The sequence below is a fragment of the Micromys minutus genome (genome assembly GCF_963924665.1).
Source record: "Micromys minutus genome assembly, chromosome: 13".
Classification (NCBI taxonomy): Eukaryota; Metazoa; Chordata; class Mammalia; order Rodentia; family Muridae; genus Micromys; species Micromys minutus.
In genome coordinates, this window is record NC_137982.1 from 29,181,381 (window position 1) to 29,209,020 (window position 27,640).

The 27,640-nt window shown below is 33.8% G+C and overlaps 1 protein-coding gene across 1 annotated transcript in view; it reads left to right on the plus strand.

The window, feature by feature from the left end:
• Positions 1-27,640, plus strand: part of GALNT13 (polypeptide N-acetylgalactosaminyltransferase 13) — a gene marked incomplete at both ends in the record, with an annotated part of 487,973 nt that overhangs the window by 304,665 nt on the left and 155,668 nt on the right. The window contains one exon of the mRNA XM_080927236.1: positions 6,853-7,033. Within this exon, the coding sequence (XP_080783362.1) occupies positions 6,853-7,033 (181 nt within the window). The remainder of the gene's footprint in view (positions 1-6,852; positions 7,034-27,640) is intronic.

Consider the following 27,640-nt stretch of genomic DNA (forward strand, 5'->3'; position numbering starts at 1 on the left):
GAACAACACTTCTCACTTTACCTATTAAGGCAGAAAACATAGAGATTATTTAGACCATGGTACTTCAATAATTTCTCTTCTTTGTGGATTTGCATGCTTGAAGTATAGTGGGAGGAAATTGTTATGTTTTCTTTATTCTAACAGGTTCCAGGTTATTGCTATTCCTATTGTAAAATAATCCATGCCAATACAAAATTATTTAAAAAGTACTTTAAGAAACTATTATCTGATGTGGGTATTTTTAGCTGTGTTGTACATTGTAATTTTAATTAAAGTGAATTGAGTGAGTCATAAAATATGACTGGACTAATGCAAATGATGTAATGGATTAAAGAGAAGATTGCAAGGTAGAAGAATTTAGCCAGGTTGTTTGTTCAGATTGACATTGGCTATAGAGCATGACCTAAGATAAAACACAGGTCCTCAGACTGATTTTCATGTTATACATGTCAGGGAATTTTTATTACCATGTGTCAAGTGAAAGAGGCCTGTGGAAGTCAGGGTGACCTTGTGGATTCAATAGCTATTTTTAATGTTCAGTTCACATATTTGAGATTGCTCTGCTGTGAGACCCATTATTAACCTAGAAACTGTAAGAACTATGTTAGTGCTAGTAATTGACAGAGTAGATATGGAGACCCTGGGACATCTTAAATAATGCCAGTGCTAATGGACATCTGCAATATAAAAGCAAAGAGAGAATTCTGAGAATAGATGTCAATGATTTCTTCCTGGAAACTAACTGAACAGTCTTAATTTGCAGTATGCTCTACCTACTATATTCTTATAATGCTTTATTTCTCTCTCCTACCATATTTTTACATTTTGAAGTATAGCAGTTCCCAGTGCTAAAGATTGTCATTGAGGACAAAGTCTCTGGTCTCTAATGGCTTCCAATTATTAAAATTTCCTACCTTCTATGTAAAGGCCTTGTAACATAAATCATTGCTGGCATTTGTATCTTTACTCTTAGTCCCAAGATGAAGGAGGATGTTTGAGTATCTAGTATTAATGGTTAAATGTGCTCTCTCACCACCTGATCCAAGTAAAAGTGGGCTACAGAAATGGTAGATCATGTATAATATGTTGAATTAGGTTTTAGGGCTTACTACGATTGGCTCCACACATATCCACTGACTCATAGAGATTGTCTTTAATACACACTCCCTTCATTTTTCTTTCAACTAGGCTTAATTTTATACATCATCTCTCTGACTCTAAAGGGTCTTGTAGTGAGGGTGGTCTTGGTCTCTCTGTCACAGGAAAAAGCCATCAACTGTCTTTCTTACTTGTGCCAACAAAGGCTAGTCAGCTTTTTTGATAGCATATAGCCGATTCTCTCTATTATGTATACCAGTTTCTATAGGTAAGTCCTAGATACCAGTTGAGTCTAGCAGTATTTTCAGTCAGTGCATAGGTTGACCTGCCAGTTCTGTCTTACCCTCAAAATGTATGCCCAGAATTCCCTAGAGGTGGTTATTCTCATTGCACTGGAAACAAATACTCCATGCTGCATACTTTTTCAAAACTATTAAACATGTATTTCTTCACTTAAATAGTAGTGCTTGAGTAGATAACCTATATGTTACTCATAAGATTTTATCTAGTGAGAAAAGGCTAGTTTCTCCTGTTCACTAAACCCCATTCTAAGTTGGTGCAGAACAAAAGTCTTTGTTTTCTTTGTTTTTGTTTGTTTGTTTGTGTGTTTGCTTGTTGTGTTTTGTTTTGTTTTTGGGTTCTTGTTTGTTTAATAAGTTGATTTGGTATTAGTATTTACTTGTTTTTGATTTTTTGTTTGTTCCCTTTGGTGTAATCACTTGATTTAAGAAAAAAAAAAAACCTTCTTACCATTAATATAAAACTCCTTACAGTAATGGAAAGACCTTAATTTTCCTCTGTTGTAATATATGCTGCATATTCATTTCTGAATTCCTGTCACTTTTAAGAAAAAACTGGTTTATTTAAAAATGCTAAGTACTTTGCTAAATCATGCTATTTTAGGGAATGAAAGATTCCATAGAAGTATGACAGTAGTGCCTGTCGAGTTAAAATTGTGTCAAACAATAGCCTCATTCACCTGAACCATGAATCAGTTTTTATTTTGTATTTTTGCTGTATTACACCCTCTACATAATGGCCTCAGTTTCTGTGAACTGTGGAACAGCATAGATTTGACAAGGTAATTTGTCCATATTTTGAAATACTTCATCATATAACTTCTATGCATCCCCAAATTTGCTTACCTTATATTTTTCCAGTTGTGCTTTATTTTCTTCATGTTAACCTTGGTGGTTAAAATTTAAATTGTTCATTTGCCTATTTGGGTATAGTATAGCTATTGCTTCAAGATTGTGTTTGGCTCTAGGTGATAGAAAACAAGCAATTTTCCCCTTTTTGTAGTGTATATTCTACTGTAGAAGAGAAGAAATGTAGAAATACAAAAAGCCTATGTTTTAAAAATCCTTTTAATATTTTTCTTTAAAATTATGTGTATATTTGTTGTGGGAGATAATCAAGCCTTTGAGTATATACCCATATGTGTTAGTCATCTCACATGGGTTGTGGGACTTTAAGTCATGAGTAAGAAAACTAAACTTGGGACTTCTTCAAGAGCTGTACTAGTGTCACTGATGAATCTCTCCAGTCTATAGGAATGTCTCCTGTGAGATGATGCTTTAGCTGGGATAAGGATAAGAAAGAAGCATCACATCTAATGAGAAAGAGGCATGCCAGAATTATGATGCATGTAGTGTAAACATGTGAGATAACCCAGTCACAAAAGAACAGACATAATATGCAGTCACTGATAGTGGGAAGCTAACCCCAGAGGCTCACACTGCCCCAGAAACAACTCACAGACTGTATGAAGTCCAAGAAAAAAACAAAACAAAACAAAAAATATAGTCATGCTCAATCCTTACCCACCAAGAAAGAACACATTGACAAATTCCGGGTTGTACCTTGTATTACATGTACTGTCTGCTCATTGTTAAAAAAAAAAATCTTTGCACACCAAGAAAACTTTGACATCCTGTTGTACATGTACTTTATGCTCATTGTAACTGGTGGGATCTTGATCACACTATCAAACCTTTAAAAAAAAAAGTACTGACAAAAATGTATTATATAATTTTATGCAAAAAATGCTTAAAATCTGTACATTTAGCTTTGTTTTTTAAAATAAAGTTGTTAAAAAAAGAAGATTTGATGTGTAATAAAATGCATGTGATTATAGAAAACAACCAAGACACAATATCACCAGGTTATTATTAGAGGGAAAGAATAACGTATCTTAGAGGAACTGTAAATGAATTTTGTTTATATTTTCAACTTGATGAGATACCATTGAAAGATTTAGTCAGTGAAGCAAAGTCAAGTGAATAAATATTTAAAAGACCGTTCTGATTTCTTAAAACAAACTAGTTGTCAGAGTAGAAGCATGGATGAAGCAACTGAAAAACAAGAGAATTAAGCTAGGTCGAGGATGATAATATTGAAAGCAGAGGTGCCATTTTATGATTTAATTCGCATTCTTTTAAAATTCATATGTGGAAGGACAGAATTCTATATGAATGCACCTGGAAAATGAATCTGTAAGTATCTGACAATTATTTCACAAAGCTGGTGCTTAAATCCTAAAGACCTAACGAATTTTATAAGAGAAAGAAATAATAACCTAGCTTCCTATTAGTCTGTAAGGACACAGAATACAGATGAAAAAATATGATCGAGGAAGAATTCTATCATCATTTTAACAGCATGATTATAGATATCCCAACTTCTTCAACATTAAAAATGCATTTCTGTTGTTGAAATCAATATCTAGCCTGTATCTAGTAGTTTATAATGGCATCCTGAGCAAGTGAATATTCTCTACATTCTCTGGAACTTCCAAGATTAGTTAATGTGTTGAATGTGTTTTATTTTTAAAGATAAAGAGAAATCAGCAATGATGACAGACTTGATTTTACTTTATTTTTTATTTATTTTGACCATTCATGTGGGAGATTGGTGACATTTACTGACAGTTGATAAATTTCTGAAACAAAATAAGACCAGACTAGCCAAGGATGATTGAGTCAAAAGTTCAATTATGGACATGCATATTTATTTGTCTTGAAAAGAAACAAAATATTTTCAGTAAATATTTGACTATACTGAACCATGTGCAATTGGAAAAATCTACTCTGAGACATGAGCACTGGGGTTTCAGCATTTAGATCCTACCTACATTAATACAACAAATATATCAACTAAAAATCTATGAGGAGAAATGAAGATCAATGTTGAAATGGTAGTTTAAAAAAAGGAGAAAGCTGAGAAGTAATACAGAGAAAAGAAGATTCCAAGAATGGAGTCATCTTGGTAAATATTTCTGACTTCAATCATACATATTTTAAGGAAGATACAGAAATAAACATTATTCACTTGTAGAAAATGAAATGAAAAAAAGGAGATGTGACATGTGTTTGTAAAATATAGTTTTATGTTATTTTAAAAGGTGTAAATGAATTATGATTCATGTGAATTTGGTTATGTTTGGTTTCAAGACAGAAGCATGGTACCTGAGCACAGGTAACCAAACATGTGGCTGAATTTAGACTAAAATAAAATGGGTTATCTTTAGTTATAATCTAACCATAGTAGAGTCTAGCTATATGCCCAAGATAAATACATTTTAGGTCTTTGTCATATTTATGTGAGAAAGAACCAGACATTAACTTCAACAAATATAATCAATGTGTCTATACTGATCTCTAAGCATTGATTCATAATATGGGAAGAAAAATCATCTACCTCCATTTAAAGGACAGAAGAATGTAATGATGTCTTTAATTCCAAGAAGGATTGTAGGTTTTCTACAAATGACCAAAAAGCAAGATTGGGAGGGAAGGGTTTATTCAATTTACTCTTCCATGTTTCTGTATTTTATTGAAGAAATTCAAGACAGAAACTCCATCAGAACAGAGTTGTGAATTCCGGAGTTGATGTAGAGACCATGGAAGTGTGCTGCTTACTGGCTGGCTCAGCTACTTTCATATAAAACCTAGCACCTTCAGGCCATGAAATATATATATATAATGTTTGTATATGTCAGTAGTAGTAACAATTTTACTTCTCCCTCTTTTTCTCTCTGTTTTTCTCTGTCTGTCTGTCTGTCCATCTCTCTCTCTCTCTCTCTCTCTCTCTCTCTCTCTCTCTCTCTCTCTCTCTCTCTTTCATTCATGTGCATTTATTCTGGCAGTCTTTAATATGTTTGATGATGGTGCTTTTATTTCCAAGTCCTGTCATAGTACCTTAAGCATTTTATTACTGTGAAAAGATGCCATGACCACAGCAACTATTGTAATGGAAAACATGCAATTCAAATATGTAGTTCAAAGGCATCATTCTGGGAAGCTTAAAGAAATTCATAGTCTTAAGGAGGCAACTGAGAGTTCTACAGTTCCATGTCTGGTTCCACAGACAGCAGGAAGAAATAGTGAGATACTGGCCTGGCTTGAGCATCTTAGACCTCAAAGCATACTTCCAAGTAAGATCCTTCCTCCTTTCCTCCAATAAGGCCACATCTACCCCAATAAATACACACCTTTAATAATTCCAAGTCTGTATGAGCACATGAAGGCATTTTTATCCAAACTACCACACACCATGAGTCAACAGTTGTGACTATTCAAGTCCATTATATAAATGTCACAATATTTTTATATGACCATTTCATACCTCTCTGTGTACTTGAAAACATTTTGTATTCTGTAATTCTGTTCCTTTGTTTTATAAGTGTTTGTGTGTGTGTATGTGTGCATATATATGTGTGTGTGTGTGTGTGTATGTGTGTGTGTGCATGTGTTTGTGTGTTTGAACTTATGGTACAGATGATTATATAGGTTAGAGAACAACTTTCTAGAGTAATTAATCTCTTTCCACTCTCCAGCTACAGGGGATTGAACTGAGCTTTTCAGACTTCAGGGAGAGTCCTTACTTCATGAGCCATCTTACTTGCCAATATTTTTACTCCAAAATTTCTTGAATACACAAATTGAAAACTTATTGACATTGGAGCCACTGTAGATTCGCACACACACAAAAAAATAATAATAAAGCTTTGGCTATACAATGAAAACTTTTAAATTAAACTTTGTGAAATTTTTATATAATACTTGCCTTTCACTACACAGATCTGAAAATATTAATAAATCCCAAGGTATGATTTCTGAGAGTTCTTCCTTTAAAAGAATTTTTCTTTAACATTATTTTTCTTGATTGAATAAATGGTCACAATGTAATAGACTCTGTTCATTGCTTTAACAATGCGTATGGTTCTAAGTAAGACAATACTCTCCAAAGAATGACTTAAAATATTTTTAAAGATGTATACATGGTTAAAAGAAGGAAAAGTATCACATATATTAGTTAAAGTACTGACATCATTGTGTATATAATTAAGGAAAAATGTGATTGCTGGTGTCGAGTAAGAATTTACAATCCCAAATGGAAGAGTATTGTAATAGATTTTTCTGCAATTGGAATTTGGATGTTGGTGTTGCTTGTCTATATCAGTTCACCATGAGATTCATCCATAACAATTTTCAGATACTCAACTTTCTACTAAGAATAACTAGGTAACTATGAGGCACTATAATTTAGGTTACCAAGTAAAGATATAAAAAGAATGTCATGTTAGCTACAAATATTTAAAGAGATGATTTCCTTAATAAAATACAATTATCCTAGCACAAAATCTGTGTCTATAAGATATTTTGATGAAATATGTAATATCTGTGGGTTATGCTTGTATTTGCTCATGACAGATTCCTATTGGCTTTTATATGCAATTATTCTTCTCCCCAGATATGGCAATGTGGAGGATCTTTGGAGATTGTGACTTGCTCTCATGTCGGTCATGTTTTTCGAAAGGCAACTCCATACACGTTTCCTGGTGGCACTGGCCATGTCATTAACAAGAACAACAGACGACTTGCTGAAGTTTGGATGGATGAATTCAAAGATTTCTTCTATATCATATCCCCAGGTATGCAGTGCTGAAATTTTCCATGCTTTAAATAGGAAATAAAAGTTTAAACACACTAAGTATCAGTTTCATTGATCTTAAGTATCCTAAGAGCTAATGTAAAAGGTTATTCATTATCAGAATATCATGGAAAAATTGTATGAGAATTTTTTATGCTAAAGTAATTTTCACCTAAAATTAAATCTTAAACAGAAAATTTTAAATCTCTCTGAAATTTTAAAATTCATTACCCAATTAAAAAGAGATTTATATACAGATATCCAAATTTATTTTAATACATTCAAGGAAACTTTTAAATTTTATTTAAAGAGAATTATTTTAGTAAATTATCAATAAATTTCAGTAAATAAAAAATAAAATGAAACTTTTATATTCTCTAAAATCTATAAACATTTAAATATTACTTATTTGAGAAATACTTTAGTAATAAGGAGTTTAATAATCAGTTTCATGATGGTAAAACTTTGGGTGACATATTTTTATTATTACATTTTTATTTTCTTCATGCTCCAATAACTATATTACTTATTTCTAGAAAAAGACAGAATATTAATGTTTTAAAATGAGAAAGAAATAACAAAAAATTAAAGAATGAGCCCCAGGACTTAGGAGTCATCCTGCTTTATAAGCAAACAACTAAATAAATATATAAGTGTTGCAAGAGAAATATAACGATTCCCTCTAGCATGTCAAAATATAGAATGGAATATTAAAATGCAACTAAATGTAGTTTGGATATATTCACAAAATTATTGAATTTTTTCTTTGATATTTTATATATGGCTTCAAATATTCAGTGACCTTCTTCTATAACTCATAAGCACACCAACAATTCACAACTTCATAGTCTTTTCCATGAAGTAATCTATTATATAGCTCAAAAATGGCAGTTTGCATTGTAAATGGTATGCACTGATTTATGAAGCTATGTATAATGTCAGTAAGTGATTTTATAATAAACAAGTATGAGGAATAGAAAAGTCAGTAAGGACCTTCTTATAATCCAGAATCATATATGAGAAAGAAAATTGACACATTGTATATGTGTGTGAAGGTGTGACTAGAAAGACCTTTTCATACTTTTCTTTTTCAGCCCCTTCTGTGTCAACTCAAAATGCTATTTCAAGAACAGTGTTTTGTGACTAGAAGCATTTCCTTTTATAGTAGAAATTTTGTCCAGATGTTCACAGAGTTCAACAGAAAATGTAAAATCTGCAGGAAAGGAGTGACATTTATGTAACCTTTACATACTACTTTGTTGGGGGTTTTTTTGAATAGAAATCATTTTTATAGAAATATTTAAAGTACAATATAAATAAAGAACTAATGAAGAAGTATATTTATTTTGTGGAATTATGTGAAGCTTGCATTAACAATGTGAGTGGTTGGCGATCATTGGAAACATGTAGAATGGATTAATTCTCAATGAACATCGTGGGTGGCAAGAAATGCCAGGGCAGGCTAAGAGTCCTTCATTGTCCTTTCTATGATGCCTAAATAAAAGTAATTGACAAGAAAACAAGGGCAGATAAACATTAACATACAAAATAAGGAAAAGCTCACAAGACAGTGAACTGGTAGTAAGCCCATATGATTTAAAAACCTCTATACCATTTTTTTATAGGAGATGGGGACAGTCATGAGACAGTTAACAAATTTTAGAGAAGTTCAATGGACAGTAAAAACATATAACACAGGTAAATGTCCATTTCACATACACACAGACACAAACATACATGTTTTTATTATTTATGAATGGAAAATGATAACCAATGTTCTATGACACAAGCTTGTTACTGTTGACCTCATGAATGTTGCTCTTGTGGTGTGAGTTTAGAAGTGAAAGTATAAGGAAGGAAGCAGAGATATTCCTTATGATGGAACATCTTTGGCAGCTGTGAAGCATTGAACTCCAACAGATAGATCAACAGATAGACAAAGCTTATCCTGGCCTGGTCCAGAGAAAGACAGACAAGTTTTGAACTCATGTTTAAAGGCATTTCGGTTGCCTTTAAAAGTGCCGTGAATTAAAAAAAAAAAAAAAAAAAAAAAAATGTCTTATTTGTGGGGTATTGATCTTAAAGCCTCAGTGTTTCAGGAATTAATTTAAAAAGCCACCACACTACCTCCTGTATGCAGGCTGGCAGGCCTGGCCTGGCCTGCTCTCATCTCAACAGACTCTGATCCAGAGCTCTGAAGTCTCTCTACCAAACTAATTAGGTTTCCATAGCTGATTGTTGCCATGCTACCCACACATATCCAATTTCACAACGCTAGATGGTACTTTTCTTAAACCCACACTTTTCCACCATACCTTACTGTATGGGACCAAACTGAGTCACTGCATAGAAGAAAACCCACCCAAACTTAGTTTAGAATCAACAGATAACACAATTTCTGGGTGCAACAACTAGCACCCTAACTTTGTCAGCCATTCTTAGTTCATTCCTCTGGTGGCAAATCCTGGTTGATCACTGTCTAAACCAGTGCCTCTTGTTGGTAATATTGTCCTCAAAGCTATCTCTCTGTCCAAAAGTAAGTCATCTTTTCCTGCCTCTTCTCTTCCCCTCTTCGAACAGGAAGTCCCGACTACTCCTCACCCAGTGATTAGTCCCCTGAAATCTTTATTCATTAGGGGAAGGTCTGTGGGACCATGGGTTGTGAAAGGTATCTTGGTTCTGGTCAAGAGGGGTTGAAGCCCAGGTGACCCTAGCAGGTGGTAGGCCCTTCCCTAAACCCAAATCTAAACCAAGCTGACCTCAGTAGCCACACCCTTCATAGATTAGTGGCTATCAGTCACTTAAGACAATGCCCCATGCCTCTATTCCACAGGTGAGGATGTGACCACAGGTCATGTAGGCTCAAGACAGATCTTCATTTTAATGAAATATCTAAAGGCCTGGAAGCTTAGCCAATTAGCCTCTCTTTTCCCTACACTCCCCCTGTCAAAGGTATTGAAGCTCAAGTCTACCTGAACTGCTGCCTAATCTCCCTATCTGCAGCTGCCACCAAACCTAGCTTGTACCCAACTGCCTACAAGACAAGGACCCACTACAGGAGCAACTAGAGTTCCCAGCTTCTTCCTCAGCCCTGGTCAAAACCCAGCCCATGGGCCCCCACACTGTTCTAAGCTCATTCAAGGCATACAGTGGTGCCTGGGTGTCCAACAGCTTGGGAAACAGATGGCCCTGGGCCTCACTGCAGGCCCTGGGCCCTAAATGAGCTCTTGCTGAAGTTCCTGTAGCTTCCCACAGCCGACACCTGCTGGGGCAAGATGTGGTAAGCAAGGTCCAACTTCCCCTGTCCAGCTTCCCTCAGCCCAATCCCTGTGGCAGAGCAGACCACATTTCACCCTTTTTGTCCAACTATAAAAGAACTTTTCTCTCAGATAGAAGCTGAGCACAACCATTACCATTCTGTAATTTACAGAGTACAAAATTCTCTTAACACCAGGTCCATTATTCTTGTCAATTAAATAGAACACTCTGTTAGCTATCATAACTTAAGAAAGGCTTAAAATACATGTTATGTCTTGGCCAGCTTGCATACTATCTGAAATGGTGATTTAGAAATGGCCAAAATTTAATAGAAAGAAATTAGCTAGACGTGATTGTACAGCCATCCCTTTTGATAGAAGTACAAGGTTTGGACCAAGTCCTTTTATAAATGCCATTGCAAACTGATCTGAGATGATTTAAGCAGATGAGTTAAGGGTCAGATTGCAAATTCTTGGCTCAGAGTTAATGGCTAGGGTGTTTCTTCAGAAAGACAACCTTAGGATAACCACCTCCACCCCTCCCACCAAGTTGAAAGAAAAGGGGTGATAACTCTTTATAACTACTTCAAGCTGTACATGGACATTGAGATTTCTTTGAGGGAGGGAGGGAGGGTAGGGAAAGTGGGGGAGCTGTTTCGCCTTAAGGAGTCCACACCAATGATTGTTGTAGTCTATGATGTGTATCCTGACAGGATCTGGCTGAAAGTCCCTGAGATCATGAGGTCAAGCAGGTCAGTTTAGCATGTCTGATAATGGTTCTCATCAAAGCTTTACATTCTGCAAAATACAAAATCTCAAAACAAAAATTAATTATCATTAAGATAACTGTATGGATTGTATCAGCCAGGAACCAGGAAAACTTGTCCTCTGTCCCAGAGGAACAATAAAAGAACCACAACACTCAAAACTCACACCCATTTTGATAACAAAATAATTTTAAACAAATGACATAAGTTAAACAAATACTGTGTGAGCCTGTCTGGGCTTTCTAATTTGTCATGCCAGGATATAAACCTAAAATCTCATGGATCCCACATTCAAATATGAGTTTCCTGTAGACTTAATATACCATCTATCTGCTATGCTCACTACCTGGACCGCAGACTTCTATTAATTAATACCTGTTCATAGCAGGCAATCATCACTGCCCTCTACTTGGAATCAGTAAATAAATTTTCCTATTCTAGTTCAGAATCATGTGTAAAATCTCTCACATGATTTGGGCAAAATCTGTATAAAAATCTATCCTAAAAGCAAGTAATACCAATTTTATAAATTCACAGTTCAATCAAGAAGTAGGCAGCTTCCATTCTCTGGCTTTCTGACTCAGAGCAGCCATCTTGTCTCTTCTTACAGCAGGGGACCCTAGAGCCCCATTTCTTTGTTTCAAGGTTTTCTCCCTAGGCCATTACATGACCAGAATTGTCCACCCTCACCAATCCTTCAAGTTCCTAACTAAATTTCTAATGAAAGGCTAAAAATCTTAAATTTCTAGCAGATTCTTGCCTGCCACATCTCAGAATTAAACATTTTGTACAATTTTTAACTGATTGAAAAATGTAGGTGAAAGACAACTGTTTTACAAAGTGTACAGAAATGGTCAGTTTCAGAGTTAGTATCCTGTAGTCTCTATGTGAACTAAGGAATTGACACTGAACAACAGAGCTGATCCTTTTAACTGGAAAGTGCTCATTTTCCATCACATTTATGAGCACTTGGGATGTTCTTGTTCTTACTACCCAGGCCTGTACCTTAGCACATGTGAGTAAGGAGATGGCTGGACTGAACTGTTATTACCCAAGATTTTCAAGGGGTCAATTGAACTTAAGGAAAGAGAGCAATCTGTTTGCAAATATATTCACTAAAATAATATACCTTCCCAATAGGTAAGGGAGAATTTAAGTAGGTCAGAGCTAGTTCAAGATGACTCCAAACAGAAACAAAACATGGCAGGTTACAGATAACCATCAACCACATAGGTAAAATATTTAGGACGTTAGGTACCAGTCATTTTTATGATACATATTTTAGCCATCCTTTAATTATGCTATAGATTATGATGAATGCTGCAATTTAAAAGTCAAAATCACAAAAGTATTCATTATTCTATTGAGTGATGAATATTTGACTCTTTATTACCTGTTACAATAAGTGGATTTCTAAAATTGAAATACAGGCCTTTACATGCATGTTTAAAATTACAACATTTACTGTACTAAATACACAGATATGTGTGCTGTATTTGATGAAGAACCACATCACTGTGAGAAGTACAATCCACAAGGCATTGGTACTTGTATATAGGTGAGAAATCAATTAATCAAGCAAGCAAGCAGGAAGGCCTGAATATATTTATTTCTCTCTTTCTTAAAGTGAATTAACCATGACTAGCTGATTGGATCTCCTATGATTGTGAATTACTGGTAGAATGATCTATAACCTAGGTGACTAAGCCACTGTTGTACCTTAAGCTGTTTTCTGAACATGAAGTTTTGTCAGAGCAGTGAAAATGAAATGAGTGTAGAAACCATGGACTATCCACCTGTAGCATTCACAGTGTCATGATTATTGACTTATTTGCTGGGTAAAGTCTTTTCAGATTGATGTTCCTAGTATCTAGAAATTTCCCTATAGCTTTGTAGAGCTTAAAAATATGTATTGGATAGATTGAAGAACTAACAAATACAAAGTGCATTTTGATGGGAGCCCCTTTGTTTTGCTTTCTGTTGAATTACTATCTATACATGTCTTGCTTAGAAGACATGTAGCTACTTGTGTACCTTCTTGTTTCCACGACCTGGTTAAATATCCCCAGATAATAAAAGGTGAAAGTACCCTTCATATGCCTGGAAAGAATGTCTCACTGGTTTCTGTGTGGCCTGTCTTGATAATTGTTATAATAATAGAACTAAACTGCCTAGGCCTAAGCTCAGCTTTGTCAGGGGTCCTTAGCAAGGGGTTTTTGGGAACCAGGAAAGAAGAACTGGAAGTCAATCATGTGTACAAGCTGTCAGCTCGTTATCTGCTTGAGATGGCTCTCTAGTTAGCCCTCTGTAGATAGCTCTAGGGTCTGTAGGCTATTCAAGATAGCTTTCTGCTCTTTCTTGCTCAAAAAAAATTTAAATGCTCCTTTCCAAAAGAGCTGCTACAAAAAACAAACAAACAAAAAAATCTGAAAGCACTGTAATTGTTCTTAGGATATAGTAATATCCTAATTATATATAGTTTTATTTGTATATAGTAATAATCCTAATGTAAGTTCTTAGTTTTTTTGTTTTATGTTTTTCTTATTTCTTTAATTTTTAATTGATATTCTCCGTATTTAAATTTTAAATGTTATCCCCTTTACTCCTTCTCCCCTTTTCCCCTTCTCTTCCTCTTGCTTCTATGAAGGTGCTCCCTTTCCCAACTACCCTTAATACCTCAGCCCCATGGCATTCCAGTGCAGTAAGGAAAGGGGCCTTCACTGGCCCAAAGGCCTGTCCTCCAATTGGTGCTGGACAATGCTGTCCACTGCTAAATATGCAACTGAAGCCATAGGTGCTCATTGGATGGTGGTTTAGTCCCTTGAACCTCTGGAAGGTTTGGGTGGTTGATGCTGTTTTTCTTCCCATGGAGTTGCAGAACTTTTCAGATCCTTTCTTTCTTTTTCCATCTCTTTCACCAGGGTCCTGGTGTTCAGTCTGGTGGTTACCTGCAAGTATTCTTAACTGTATCGGTAGGCCTAAGTCAGAAATCTGGTTACAAAAAGTCTAAAAGAGCTATGCTCACTCTCCAGGTAGTTCTCTTTGGATAGCTCCCTCTTGCAGAACAAAGCCTGACTTTTATTTATATATCAATTCAATCCTCCACCCCAGGTTCCCTTTTGATTCCCCACAAAACAGCATTTTATGACTTTAGCTCCTTTATTCTTAGGAAAGGCAACAAGTACATTTTTATTTTTTGATCTAGCAATGAATTCAGGGATATGGCTGCCATTGTAAGCACAGACAATATTCTGTGACCCACCCTGAGATCACCATTCCTACCATGCCTGGGCTTAAACTAGCTCTGTCCCTAGCTCACCTTAAACTGAGGGATCAGCCTGTCTTTCTTATTTTTTTTTTAATTTTCATCATAATTTTTTACACCTTTATTTTGAAAAATCAGAGATACCTGTATAGATTTTCAAAAGCATTTTGGCATAAAACTATATGATCATATATTAGTCAGTACTTGATTTTTTTAAAGGTTTGATTGAAATCTTACTCGTTACAATGGGCGTAAAGTACATGTAAAACAAAACGTAACATGGAAATAGTCAAAGTTTTCTTGGTGTGTAAAGATTAAACATAATGATTTTTTAAATACCAAAAATTGCCACAATAGACTTAGCTTGTGGTATCTTGTTTTGTTATCATTAATCCCAAAATCTCTTTATCTCCTTTTTTAATATCCTTCTGATAAGCTGGCTCACAATGCTGCTTTCACTATTCCTGTACGTCTGTGAAGCCCCTCATGGAATTCATATTGCATTCTAATATTTGCATAGTTGAGAAAGTATATATTTTTTTTAATTTCATGTATGTGGGTACATTTTGCTCTCTTCAGACGCACCAAAGGTGGGCATCGGATACACAATACAGATGGTTGTGAGCCACCAAGTGGTTGCTGGGAATTGAATTCAGGACCTCTGGAAGAATAGTTAGTGCTCTTAACCACTAAGCAATCTGTCCAGTCCTGAGAAATTATATATTTTTTTGAAGTCATGTTTTTAAAGTTTTTTCCCACAGCCTTATGGGCTGACCTGAAGGTCAGAGTATCCACCATTTTTGCTGAGGACATTGGACACACCCTTGCCTTCCAAACTCATGCTGTTTCTAATTATCATGGAGTCATAAATCTTGGCAGGGAAAGTAACTCCAGAGTGAGGACCATAAAGTAAATTATCAAGCCTTATGCCTAGCAACCATCAGCACACTTGGAGGTCCACATCCTGCTGGTTTTGCTCTAGGGCCAGGAACTGTCTTGCCCACACCCCTCTGCCATGCAGGACTCAGCACTTTCACTTAAAGCAACCCTCCTCACTATGACCAATTCAAAAATTGTAAAGACACAAAGAAGTCTAACAAAATTCCCTTAAATAAAACAAAGCCACTTTTGCACTTGCCAATTTCTATGTTTCCTGAGTCCTAGTTTGCTTAATGTTTGCAGAGCTCTGATTCTGTGACCAGCTATACATGTAAACTACTCTTATCTGTTTATTCTACTGTTTATTACACGTGCTGATTCTATTGGCCTTCACTCATTTGAATTTGGCTACTTTGCAGGCATGCGAACTAATTTTATCTGTACCTGGAGTTGAATAAGCAGCAATAGAGCTCTGGAGAAGTGTTAAGAATAGTTTCTAGCAAATGTTTACTGTGCTTTCTGCCTGTCTTTTTAAGGATGCCAATACTCTGTCTAGCTTCATGGATTTTAAAGCTCATAGGCACTGAAGGCCTGAGGCAGTTTTTACTAGTAATTGGGCTGTTTCAGCTAGAGCCAATCTGATGGCCATAGCAAATCCTTTTAAATGAAGGGATGTAAGTAGAAATCACTATTCACAAAACACACCTTGTAAATGCAGGTGGTATTTTTTCCCTTGTTGGTCACAAGCATAAATTTTAGGAACTTAAAAATCAAGTATAACCATAAAAGTACATCTTTGATACATTTGCTTTTCTACTAACTTGATTTTTTTTCTTTGGAGAGGTAGCTTTCTAGCTGTATGTCAACAGTCATGGTGACTAGGGCCAACTCTCTTGATCTTACCCCTGGGTACTCCTTTTCCCAGTTGACAGTTTGTGATCTTGCTTTGAACAAAAACAAATAGGAAATTAAGTAGGAAGGGTCTAGAAACACACATTTAACGTTTCTATGGAAACAATATATCTTCATCGGCAATATTGGAGTATTATGATTTCTATTACAGGCAAGGAAAAATCCATATTTAGAAGAAAATTATGGAAGTCTCTTTGAAAGGTAGCACTTGAAAGAGAGAAGGGGGAAGGGGGAGTGAGAGGAAGGGAGAGAGGGAGAGAAGAGAGAACAAAATCATGTTACCAAAGGCAGAGTATTTGAACACTATCAGAAGGCCACTGCTGAATTTTAAGATCTGTATAATTATATAAACATCGATTTTTGGATGCAATATATTAGAGGTATTTACACAATCCATTTTCTTTGAGAAGTTGTGATAATGTGTTTTTATAACTACTGGTTTGACATTTTCAGGAAAATGTGCAGTATGAAAAATTTTATTAGTCTAGTAATATTTTTGTTAGTTGTATTTACATGAACTTCTCAGTAAAGACTGTAACATTTTTGAAGAAAGAATAGCTTTGGTGAATGTTTATTTTTATTTTTTGTTAAATACTTTTCCACAACAACGACCCTGACCCAACACTTACTGTGTCTGGCTTGATTATGGAAAATGATCAATCATTTCATTGTGTTTCAGGTTAATATTTATTTCTGTGGTACCTTAAGAAGTTACATTTTGAAATTCATATTGCTTTCCATGTTGATGAGTGCTTCCATCAAAAACTTTTGAATTTTTATATGTGGCAGTAGGGTGGCTTCAATTTTTAGCCCTTTTATTGTTGTTTAGCCATATTTGAATTATGGCTTTTTAAATTATTTTCTCTTTCTTTGATAATTTTGTGCAATGTATTTTTTTATTACATTTACCTTGCCTCTAACTCCTTCCAGAACATTCCCTTTTCCCTACCCACTCATACTTGTGCCCCCTTCGTGTTTTTTCACACATTGCAAGTCCAGTCTGTGCTACCTATATATTCATGCATCCCTGACTTTTCATGAAGCTTGGTTCACCTAGAGGCTTACATTCACACGTAAAACCAGCTTCCCTTCTCATACCAGGGAGTGGATTGCCAGTAGCTCTTCAGCTAGAAATTTGACTACATATGTCAGTAACGCCCCTCTCTGTCAAGATACTGTCTGGCTTGTAGTTGCACAGGACTGGTGTGCTGTCACAGCCACCCTGAATCCAGATGTGTACCCAACTACCCTGTTGTGTATAGAAGACAAACTCTGTGCACAAAGCTTTCCTGCCCCTGGTTAGGTTTCTATATGAGTTTTGTCGTACCCCACATTTGACAGAAGAGAAAGTATGGAGGACATTTGTGCTCATTGTCACAGGACAGGACTTTCAGACCAGAAACAAAATCTCAGACTGAACACCCTAATCATCTAGACCTTACTATCTTTCCACTCTTCTGGATTTAGTGATTTTTTTTCTTTCCTGCAACTAGTTCTTGCACTCTTGCATCATTAAATCTATCCCCTAAATTCCTCATTTCTGGACTTTGCATGTATGCCTCCTTTATTGCCTTCTCTTTCGTTTGTCTTGGTCCCAATGAGCCAAAAACTTCTTCACATTTTTATTGTTGACATTTGTATTTTTATAAATTTTAAAGTTAATAATCTTGATTCATTTGCTATTGGATATTTTCTCTTTTATGGATTCACAAATCTATATATATATATATATATATATATATATATATATATATGCAATAAAATTGTATATATTACTAAGTATTTTTCTTAAATATTTACATATATTCAATTGTTGCAAGAAGAGTATTTAAAATAATTTATGTGTTAAAATATATCTAATTTACAATTAATTGTTTCTTTGGATACTATGTATGCATTTTTAATAGTATGACTCAATTGTTACATAGTCTAGACATTGAAAAATATTATTTAATATACTATTTAATATAAATATTAATTCATAAAGTTAACACTTCATTTTTATGGTAAAAGCAGTAATCTTTCAGAAAAATAAGCATAACCCAAGACAAGGATTAGATAGTTTTACATTTAATTATAATTATAATGTTTTCATGAAAGTATAATATATAATAATTATATATTAATTATATATATATTAGTATTGTTCCCCATTATATTATTTCTAAATATCCAGAATTTATTAATGATCTATAAGACTATTCATCAAATGGTATAAATCATAATTACTGGAAGTCACAGAAATTTGTTTTTGAAGAGTTGCAATATAACAATCTTTTCAGATAACTAGCTCCACAGAATAATTTTACCATTAACAAATCTAAGTAGTTTCCAAGCAATTTTAATGTGAGCACCACTAAGTTCTATTATGACTTGATTCACAGTATAGCAAATACTTCCTGTGTTCATACAACAAAATACCTATGTATTTAAATGAACTTTTGTCCTTACCATGCATACTTCTCTAACTTAATTATAATTGTCTGCAGTTTTAGTGAATGAAGGAATTTGAAACTTCCAATAAGTAAGTTTTAACCCTAATAGATTGGAAGAGGTGATGATTAATTTTCAAGTTTCCCAGTCTTGTAGAACCACTCATAAGAGGAAATGTAATAATTTTTCAGTATGGAAAAATTATCCAGATAACTTTATAAGATGCATAAGTCTCTTTTGGGGTCAGGAGATGTCTGAAAATGTTATTTAATGTAAGGGGATTAAAATGTATCAAGGATGACTTGAGCACATGCAGCGGTTTTATCCTAATTACTTTCATCTTGTCAGTGTTTTCAGAGTGTCCTCAATTTATTATTTAGTTCTATCATGACTAAAATTGAGCAGCTTCAAGTTATACAATAATTAATTACTTTTAAACTTTCTATTCTATTACGTAGCAGAACTGAATGGATCACACTGACAGCAGAAGCCACTGGTGTCAAGGCAGGTTAGAATGCAGACTTCTTATTTCAAATACTCTCAGATTACGTCCCCAATATTAGTTGTTCTGGTCAATCATTTTGCCAGGATTCTTATGTTATATTCATTGTTTTGCTATTTAAAATAAAATATGAGTTCAAATATGGGATGACCTAGTTACATAAACTCTTAGGAAATATTTTAAAAAGTTAAAAATTGACTCTGAAACAGTTGAAATATCTCACCTTTTTGGGGTTGGATAATGGCAACAGTTAACTATACTTAGCTCAGTGCACTAAGTTAAAGTTATGACAGTCACTTTCTAAACTAAACCAAAACCAAAACCAAAACAAAATAAGGGAAACAAACAAAAACATGACATACAACATTCATCTCCTCTTATGCAGATAAATTCTTTTTGCCCTTAGCATCTGATTACCACAGAGATATTACCTAATAATTTGTGTTCCCTTGGAGTCATTTCACATATATATATATATATATATATATTCACACAAATTATTTAAAAAATATTTTAATACATATCTGTATTAAGCAAGCTACACAAATCTTTCATGGAAAAAAAATTCAGGAAAAGAGATATGGGCTGGGAAGGAAAAGAGACATCAGAATTTTTGGTTTAGATTTTGCCAAGAGAAGAGAAAATGTTTTTTTTTTTAATTCTAACAAAGATAAAGACCTAGTTAATGAATAGACTGAATGCACACTTTTATTAGCAGCACAGTAATTATCTAATCATCAACTCGGAAAAGGTGATAGTCATTATGATGTAAACTGCTTGACTATAACCTATATGGTTTGAAAGATCTGCCTTAAACCACATAAATGCATATGAATTATTCATTAAGGCAGTAGGTGACATAGGTACTAATCGATGCAGATAAACTAAATTATGTCAAGTAAATGTATCAAACAATAAAAGCTTTCTAATGTATGTATGTTGCATTGAAGGGGAAGGAATTCTGCTCCCATTAATAAAAAAATATTTTTCAGATATTCCTTCTCCACAGCTTGGTTTGGTGGCATACACATATAACTCAGCACTAAGTCTGAATTATGAAGGTAGTCTGGGTTACATGATGAGCTCGAGCCCAGTTTGAGCTTCAGAGTAAGACCTCGCCTAGGGAGAAAGAGCAGAAAATAAAGAAGAAGAATGGTCATTACCATCTATTTCTATCATGTAATAGTTTCATTTTCTTAACATTTTACATAGCCTATGCATTCTTAATGCAGGATCTCTAGATCTCTACTAATAAAGTATTGCAAATTTTTTTAATATTGGCACACTAAGAATTTTGTACTACTTAATAGTTTATAAAATTTTATCATCACGGTATATTTAAGTATATTTTATTTAAAAATATTGAAGTTAAAAAAAATCCACAAATCTCAAGTGCCAGAATAAGGTTTTAATTGAAGAAAATAAATAGAATTTTAAATATAGCTATATATATTATACATAAATAGTATATTTATGCATATATATGTCTGTGTATATATACATATGTACATATGTCTGTATATGTATATATATATATATATATATATATATATATATATATATATATATATCCTAGCCTTTGATTATTATCATATAAAGTAAGAAGTATCAGAATATCATTTTGAAATAAAACCTGAGAGAACAAAGTGTTTTATTAAAATAATGTATTATTTAGAAGATCTTGTATATTTTTACAGATTCAGAAAATAAACTATAAAAGGACATTTTTACATTCTATACAATTTTACATTTTATAGATAAGCCTTCTAGAATTATAATGGATTCAGTTACCATTAAATCAATTTCCTGTTTGGATATGTTAAAGCAGAGATAAGATGTTTACCTCCTTGGGAGAAATGGTGGCAATTGAATGAGCCATTGAGTATGAACTCTTATCACAGTCTTCATTTCTAAAAACCCTGTTATTATAGAACCATCCATCAATGTTCAGGACCATCCACCTATGTCCCCAGTACTTAAAATGGAAAGGCAACAGATTTCCATTCACCATGATAAATTTCAATACATTTTTCATCTGTGGAAATGGAGAAGCCCTGACTATACATCTGTTATTGGTAGAAACAATGTGAGTTTCTGACTTATATCTGTGAATATTTACTAGTAGCACCCAATTTGACTAACACCAGTGTCTAGCTTTGAGCACTCAGTTAAATGGTGGTTATTAAGTAGCTTGTTCATTCACATGAGTATTAGTGCAAACTGACATCATTGCCAGCCCTTCTGTGTGGTGGAGATGTTCATCTCATTTGGCTAGAGCTTTGTTTCACCTAATTCATAGGAAAAAGTTGAAAGTACTTTAGGCTTGTAACATCTCAGATTTAATGATGTTCTTGATACTTACTAGAAATGCTCCTTATTAAAATGTTTCCTAAAAGAGACTACAATTTTTTTCTGATTTTATGTTAAAATTATATCACTGTAACATCACAGTCCTTTTAAAAAATGGGCTTTCATGTTTCTTTTTTATTAAATTGTATAGCTAAATCCTCAAATTTAAAAAATAATCCACATTGTCAATGGAATACTAATGATCTAATTTTAATGTTTGTGACACCTCAGAATATTTTCAGACATCTTCATGAGAATTTCAATTTTTACCAAACATCCTTGGAAATCTAGTGAATGTTACAAATCATTTGAATCCACAGCATACACTTGGAAAGAAGGGCAGGTGAAGACTTTGTAAATTTACTTGCTAAACCACAGTAGTGACGCTGAATGAGGATTGGGAATCAATATTTAAAATGACTTAAAAAGTAATTACCTACAAAAATACTCAATAGGGTAAGATTAAGGAGTTTAATTACCATCTGATGCCTATATAGGATCCTTTAGTCTATTTCCTTATTTGCTAACACCTCTTTCTGTGTTTCTCAACCTCTTTCCATGTGTGTGTATGAGTAGGTGTGTTATGGTTTTTGTTTGTGTTTTAATATAACATGTGTTATCCATTTTTTATTAATCATTCCATTCATCACTGTTTATCTATACAACTGCAACAAATTAAGATTTATCAAATGATTATCATAATGATAATGTTCCTTTGGAAGACTAAACACAGACTTTTCTCACTACAGATTTAAATTTAGTCCCCAGTGAGACAGAGAGAAAAGTGACAACTTAGTTGAAATAACACGTCTCACTTTAATTATTTATATTGGAGATCAAATGTGGAAACTACGGTGAATTATGGGAAACGGAAGGAAATTGAAGTTTAAAGGACATAAAAAATTTAAACAGATTATTGTTAAGGAAAGCTTTGATTTCACTTTGAAGGCCTGAGAAAAATGATCAGTGATGCATAATTAATACAAATGCCTCTCTAAATCGCTGTATCAATGCTGAATGGGGCTCAATTGGCTGCCATTTTTATCTGTGTTAAATTTTTAATAATATTGTTTTAGTTTAAATGAAATTTTATCCTGACAATAATATGTTTTACAAATATTATTTAAAATAATAATTCTTTCGATTTTAACCATAATATTGAACTCCAGATTCTATTTTTACTTAGTAATATGCTTTGATTTATTTGTTTAAGTAAGATTACTTGGTGAAATTCTTCTATAAAATTCTTTAAATTGGTTTTATAAAATTACAAAAATGAATTTGATTTTAATTCTGTGATAGATTTGTACATACATATAATGCATTTTGATTATATATACTATCAATTCCCTCCAGTCTCATGCCTCCAAGATTTCCAACCATTATACAGTGCCAATTATATGTGACCCCTCTATGTTCTATCATCTATTAATCTATGTACCTTACTTCTTTCTTTGTTTCTTTGTTTCTTTTTCATTCATCAATCTATCAATCATATATATATATATATATATATATATATATATATATATATATATATATACTTATCCACCTGTCTGTCTGTCTGTCTATCTATCACCCATTTATCATCTATGTCCCTTTTATTATGTTAAGCTTAGTGCATCGTATTAGAGATGCCACATTGACATGTGTGCAGGACCATTTATGGGAGAATTGTTAGCCTCTCACAGGCTGCATCCTTTAAGAAAATTATTCTTTCTTCTCCAGAAGCCCCAGATGATGATATAATCTCAGTTAAGGGTACAATATCAAGAACATCCCACCATGCTGAAATTATCTGACTTTATCTCATGCAGCTTTTGGGCACAGTGTCTCAAATTCTATGTGTTTATGTGTCCATCCCCCCTTTTATATCATGAGGACAGGTTGTTTATTTGAGGTCATCTGGCTCTTACAATCTTGATGCTTAATATTTCCACTGTGCCCTGAGCCTTGAGAGCTTTGGATGTGATGTAGTTATCCTATTTAGGGCTAAATACTCCACAGCCTCTTATTACCTTGACTAATTTTGGATCTCTGTGCTAATCTCTATCTATTACTTAAGGAACCATATGTTGTGAGGATTAAGAGATACACTAATCTTTAAACATGATGATAAGTAATTAGGAGTCAGATTAAAATTATGTCCATTTAGTAAATTAATAGTAATAAGTTTTTTTCAGAGCCTATCATTTAGCTAGCCATATATTCTTATACTTGATAAAGTCCTGAATATGGATTCTATCCTGGTAAGAGAGTGTTAAATCAAACCAGAATGTTATTGTTAACAATTGTGTTATTCTTGCGGCCATTGTACCAGTGGCATGTCTTTCCACCCTGGCCTTTGTTTTAACTCACATGAATGATGGCTAGATAGAATTTATTGCTTTTCATATATGACAGTGTGTACATCTCTGTTTAGCACTGTGAATGCTAGCTAGTATGGTTGATGATTCCAGGTCAGTGCCAGCTTGATTTTCTCATGCTCACTATATCAAGTATGTGACTTCCTTAGTAACTTTTATTTCATTAAGTTCTGAAAGTTATTTTAATCAAGTAGTGCGTTGTGTATGGTGTCTATGAACTCTGCTAATGAGCAGCTCATGAAGTGATATCCTATTCCCATAATTGGTTTATTACTTCATAGCCAATAGAGTTCAAGAAATGCATTGTATCTCTATTTGGGGGATAGCTCCACTTAATCTCTTCATACGTATTGGGGAAAGCCTTTTCAATAATGGATTTTTCATATGGCATTTTTATGTTCTTTATTGTTAGCATTGCCATGCAATACTTCCTCGTGTAACCTGCCTTTCATCCCTCACTCACTTAATCCTCTATTATTCCTCATTCTTCATTTATAACACATGCACTCTTCTCTTTTCCCACTAACCCTTCTCCTTGGCTGATGAGTAGTTTTCTGCTCTTTGTATAAATTCCAATTAATGAAAAAAAAATTATATGTGTAAGTTCATTTCAAATATCTTTTTTTCAGGATATGTTTTTTTTTTGAGAAACATCAACTGTTGCAAATTAACTTTATTTTTTAAATATTCAGAATCTTTTTAGTGACACTAAATATGCATTTTATTATATTAAAATTATATTAATTATATTAAAAAAGAATCTTACAAAATTATCATTTTTGTATGTATTGGTAGATTACATTATTCTAATCACACTTGATTATAGATTTCGTTGCAGATTTCTAAGACTATGTCCCAGTCTAAAAATATTTGCCAGTTTACTTCTTTCTAATAACCAGAAGTACTCCTTACATAAAGAGATTATATAAATTTAGTCTTATCAAATTTTATTCTTCCCCACTTTAAAACTACTTCTGTTTGTACTTTGTATAGCAGACATCTGTGTTTTTGTCCAGGCCTTGTCCCTGCCACAAGTTTCCATGGCACCCAGTCAACATGTATATTCTTTAAACACATTTTTTTCTCATATATATTCATGCCTGTTAAAAAGTTGTACTTCTAGTAGACATAGAAATGTTTATGTGATCTACAGAAAATAAATAAATAAAATTGCATATGTTAGATTAAATATTACCAAGTACAATAATTTTTAAAGTGTGCAGGCCTTCCTTTTGCAAAATTTGGGGTATCAGATTATGATATTGTTTATATGTACATTGCAAGATCAGTAACTAGAAACTTAATTATCAAGTGTTGTTTGCAAATGTCAGATTTTTCTCCTGGTAAATCGATAAATCATAAAATCTTTATGCATATAAAGTGTAAAACTCATAAACTAATTATAATTTACTATAAATGAAAAACTTCAAGTGAAAAGAAAAAGAAAACCAAAAGTCAGTACTGATGGTCTATTGACGACCAAGTGACACTTTATATCTATTCTGCTCTATTTCATCTAACATATTTTCCCCATTTTTATTCTCTATCTTTTGCTTATTTTAGTGAAATAAGTGAGGAAGAAAACCAGTGGATTCTAGACTGTCAGGATCCTGTGTGTATACTTTGAAAAGATGTCAGCCAGCATGTTCATTTGTGTCAGGGTGCTCACAGAAGCCTCTTTTCTTGATTGCTCTTGCCAAATGGTAGTAAAGTAGGTAGCTGTGTGAGGAAAATAGCAAATGCTTCAATTAAAATAATATTTATGTTTTATTTATAGGAAAAAAATCCATGTCTTGTGTCCAATATTCACCACTTACACTGCCATGTTTTCTTATTTGATTTTCACAGGCCACTCTAGCCTGCTCAAGACCTTGACCAGAGAGGCTAAAAGTCTTTCATTTGTTATTTTCAGATGATTTCATAACATAGTACTGACCTAAAACTGTCTCTGAGAAATCTGACATCTTATAAGAGACAAAATTGTGTGATAAAATCCATCCCAGATAATACTAATAGGTCAGTAATGCAGAAAGTGTATTTTTCTATTAGAAGGTTTTATAATCAAAACCACATAAAATTCTGACTTATAATTTCTTTTCTCCAGAGATTATCTAGTACATAATCTCTGGAGAAAATATCAATAGAGATAATAAAGATAATTTGTGTGAAACACATGAAGACAATTGTTCTAGCACCTGGCAACAGACATGAATTATGTTTGGATTGGGCAAATGGTTTAATCAGTAATGTCTTTATTGAGTAAGTATAAGAACCTGAATTTCAACCCCAGCATTCAGTGTGTCTGGAAAAAGCAGCATGCAACTGTATACACTAGAGCTGGTTCCACGGGGCTCAGGGCTCAACTAGTCTAGCTGCATCTCTATACTCTAGTTTCAGTGAGAGAATGTTTTAAAAATAAAGAAGAAACTGTTTGATAAATACAACCAATATTGAGAGCTGGCCTTCACAAGAACATATATACATGTATATGAACACAGACCTGTGTTAGTTTCAATGAGAATTGCTTCCTTAGGTTCATCTATTTGAATACTTCACTCTCAGTTGGTGGATTGCAAGGAAGGAGAGGAGGTATGGTTTTATTGGAGATGTGTCCCTACAATTAGACTATGAGAGTTCAAAAACAAACACTAGCAGGGTATCACTTTCTCTCTGTTGCTGCCTGAGAATCAGGACATAGAGCTCTCAGATACTGTCTCATTGCCATGCCTCCTTGCAACCTTCTAAAGTGAAAATTGACTAACCATCTGAAAATGTAAGCAAGTTTCCAATTAAATGTTTTGCAGAAGAGTTGCCTTGATGATGGTATCTTTTTACAGCAATAGAATAGGGATTAGGGTATATAAACACACACACACACACACACACACACACACAGTCTTTGATAATGCTTATCTGTTTTTCTACTTTTCTGGAAAAAGCAGGATCTGAAAGGTCTTCAGTATAATGATGGGGTAAAAAAAAAAAAGAAACAGATACAAGACATCATAGAGGAGAGTGAAAGCTCATGTTTATAAACCTGAAATCTCCTAGGATACTTCCTAATGAAAGGCCCAAATCTAGATGACAAAGCATGTAGGACCAATGCCCATCTCCCAAATCCTGGCTGTGTTCATTGCACCATTTATCAATCCTTTAGTTTTCTCTCATATTAGGCTTCAAAGCAACTGATATTTATTTACTGTTTGTACTCCCAAATGTTTCATTCAACTGTCTTCTTAAAAATATTAATTTATTTAGTATAGTCAAAACCTGCCATCTCTTTTTGTTCCTTCCTTCTTCATCCTTTTCTTTTTTCTCTTCTTGTTTCCCATCTGGTATATCTTCAGGGGTCACTAAATCTTCATAAGTTGAGTTTTCCAATGAAGAAACTTGACCTTGTTTGTGAGATGGGCACTTGTTAAAGTAATTACCTTATTTTTTATTCATATCAATTTATAGGGAATCCAGCCTACCTATTGTTGCTGAGTTTTGCATGAAATAGGACTAATATATTCTCATCTATGTTATTGTATTTCTATGTTTCATGTATGTGAACAAAATCTGGAATGACCTAGCTAATAAACAGCTGGCTTTGAAAATCAGAAATGTTTCTCATTAAAGCTCTTGGGCAAGTCTGACCATGAATGTTCTCTCTGCTAATCTTAAACCTGAGACATGTCCAGGCTATGCAAAGAATAGAATAAAAGACCATGGTCATTAAGTAAACTATGTTTGCTCTAATGTTGCCCTTACTGTGAGCAAATATTCAAAGTCAAAATAAGCTAAAGTTTCTCTATTATATTTTGGTTTGAAAATTGTATTGGTTAATTTAATTATTAGCATTTCAAATGTTATCCCCCTTCTCAGTTTCCTCTCAA